The sequence below is a fragment of the Trypanosoma conorhini genome, assembly GCF_003719485.1.
Source record: "Trypanosoma conorhini strain 025E chromosome Unknown Tco_14.4_contig_01550, whole genome shotgun sequence".
NCBI classification, from domain to species: Eukaryota; Euglenozoa; class Kinetoplastea; order Trypanosomatida; family Trypanosomatidae; genus Trypanosoma; species Trypanosoma conorhini.
Window position 1 is genome coordinate 599 of NW_021705626.1, and position 1,482 is coordinate 2,080.

Consider the following 1,482-nt stretch of genomic DNA (forward strand, 5'->3'; position numbering starts at 1 on the left):
ACTGCTGCGGAGGNGGCCCCGAAGTGTAATGTGTCGGTGCCGGTGGAGGTGTCGTGTCAGCGGACTGGAGAGAATTTAAGGTTTCGGGTGCGTGGGAATGCGACGTGGGTGGCTTGTGCGTTGGACGATGAGGATCGCACTGCGTTGAGCAACACAAGTGGCGCTCTCGCTGCGTGGAAGAAGGCGGGGCATACCGTCGCCGGTGCTGAGGTGAACTTCTGTGACGCGGGCGGGGACCTCACGGAGAACATTTGCATCGCAGCCGAGTTTCTCTACGTTTTCCATCAGTGCGGTGCCCGCTGTGCAAAACACTCGGCAACGGACACTGTGGCGTTCACGATGAACATTATGGACCGTGAGGAGGGTGGGCTGCATAAATGGCAGGGGACGCAGGCTGGTGGAGCCACGCCGCAAAGTCCGGGGAGCCGCGTTGGCGGCGCGGGCGAGGCGGGCGTCTGTCCGTTAACAGCAGCCCCTGAAGCGGTCAAAGAGGAGGAAGCGGATGCGCTTAAGGGCACTGCGGGGCGCGATGCTTCGCCACAGCCCCAAACCGACGGGCAGCCGCAGGGCGGGGCGGCTGCTCAAGCTGCGACCACCACCAACTCGACGAGTGCAGCGAAGGCGGCGCCCGGCGACAGTGACGGCAGCAGCACCGCGGCCTCGGACTCCGCTTCCCTCTTTGCGGTGCTTCTTCTGCTTGCGTATGCGGCTGCCGCTGCGGTGGTGGCCGCGTGAGAGACAGGGCGAGAGGGCCGTGCACACATCTCTTCCTTCTTCCTCTATTTGCGTGTCCCCCTGCACGGACTCTCTCGCCCTCGCCGCACCTCACGAGGCACACACACACACACACAGTGTGTGCTCGTATATATACACATCTCCACTCATGCAGGCCCGTTGGTTTTCTTTTGCACCCGACGAGCCGCTGCCGTCCTGCTTGGCTGCATGGGTACAGCACCGTAACTGTTTTTGTCCTTTTTATTGTTTGTTTGTTTGTTCCCATTGCTTTCAGTGGGCGGACTCTTTCTCTTCCTCTCTATTCCTGGATTGGGCTGTGCGGGAATAGAGAGAGAGATGGAGTGTGTGATGGTCGTCCCACGTGTTGCTGCGCTTCCCCACTGCTCGGTGGACGCGCCCCCACGCTTCGGCTTCACTTCACTGGGTTTGTTTTTGTTCGTTTCTCTGCTTGTGTTTGTGTTGGTTTGTGCGTTTGACCGCACCCATTCCGCGGGAAGCTGAAGTGTGATGTGTATGCGTGTGCCCCGCACCGTGTGGGCGCCCCCTCCCTCTCTCTCTCTCTCTGTTGCTGAATGTGGCTGCGTGGGGTCGTGTGTCTGTGTGCCTATCTTTTTGCTTCACTTTCCCTTGCATTCTCCTTTTTTGCTGGTGGTGGGTGTGCGGCCGCAGCGCAAGACAACAACGCCTACAACAAAGTAAAGACACTGAAGAAACAATGACTGAAAGGAGCGGAGAAGAAACTCACGC

General features: G+C 59.4%; 2 protein-coding genes across 2 annotated transcripts in view, besides 1 other annotated feature; both read left to right on the forward strand.

Moving 5' to 3' along the window:
- Positions 1 to 29, forward strand: part of Tco025E_10233 (mucin-like glycoprotein) — a gene marked incomplete at both ends in the record, with an annotated part of 627 nt that extends 598 nt beyond the window's left edge. Inside the window, one exon of the mRNA XM_029377016.1 lies at positions 1 to 29. This exon is cut by the window's left edge and continues 598 nt beyond it. Within this exon, the coding sequence (XP_029222904.1) occupies positions 1 to 29 (29 nt within the window).
- A 310-nt stretch (positions 30 to 339) lies between these two features.
- On the forward strand, positions 340 to 735 carry Tco025E_10234 (uncharacterized protein; the record flags this gene model as incomplete). The annotated part of the gene is made up of 1 exon (XM_029377017.1): positions 340 to 735. The coding sequence occupies one exon, from the start codon at positions 340 to 342 to the stop codon at positions 733 to 735; it is 396 nt and encodes a 131-aa protein (XP_029222905.1).
- A 544-nt stretch (positions 736 to 1,279) lies between these two features.
- Positions 1,280 to 1,299: a microsatellite.
- Positions 1,300 to 1,482: the final 183 nt, after the last annotated feature.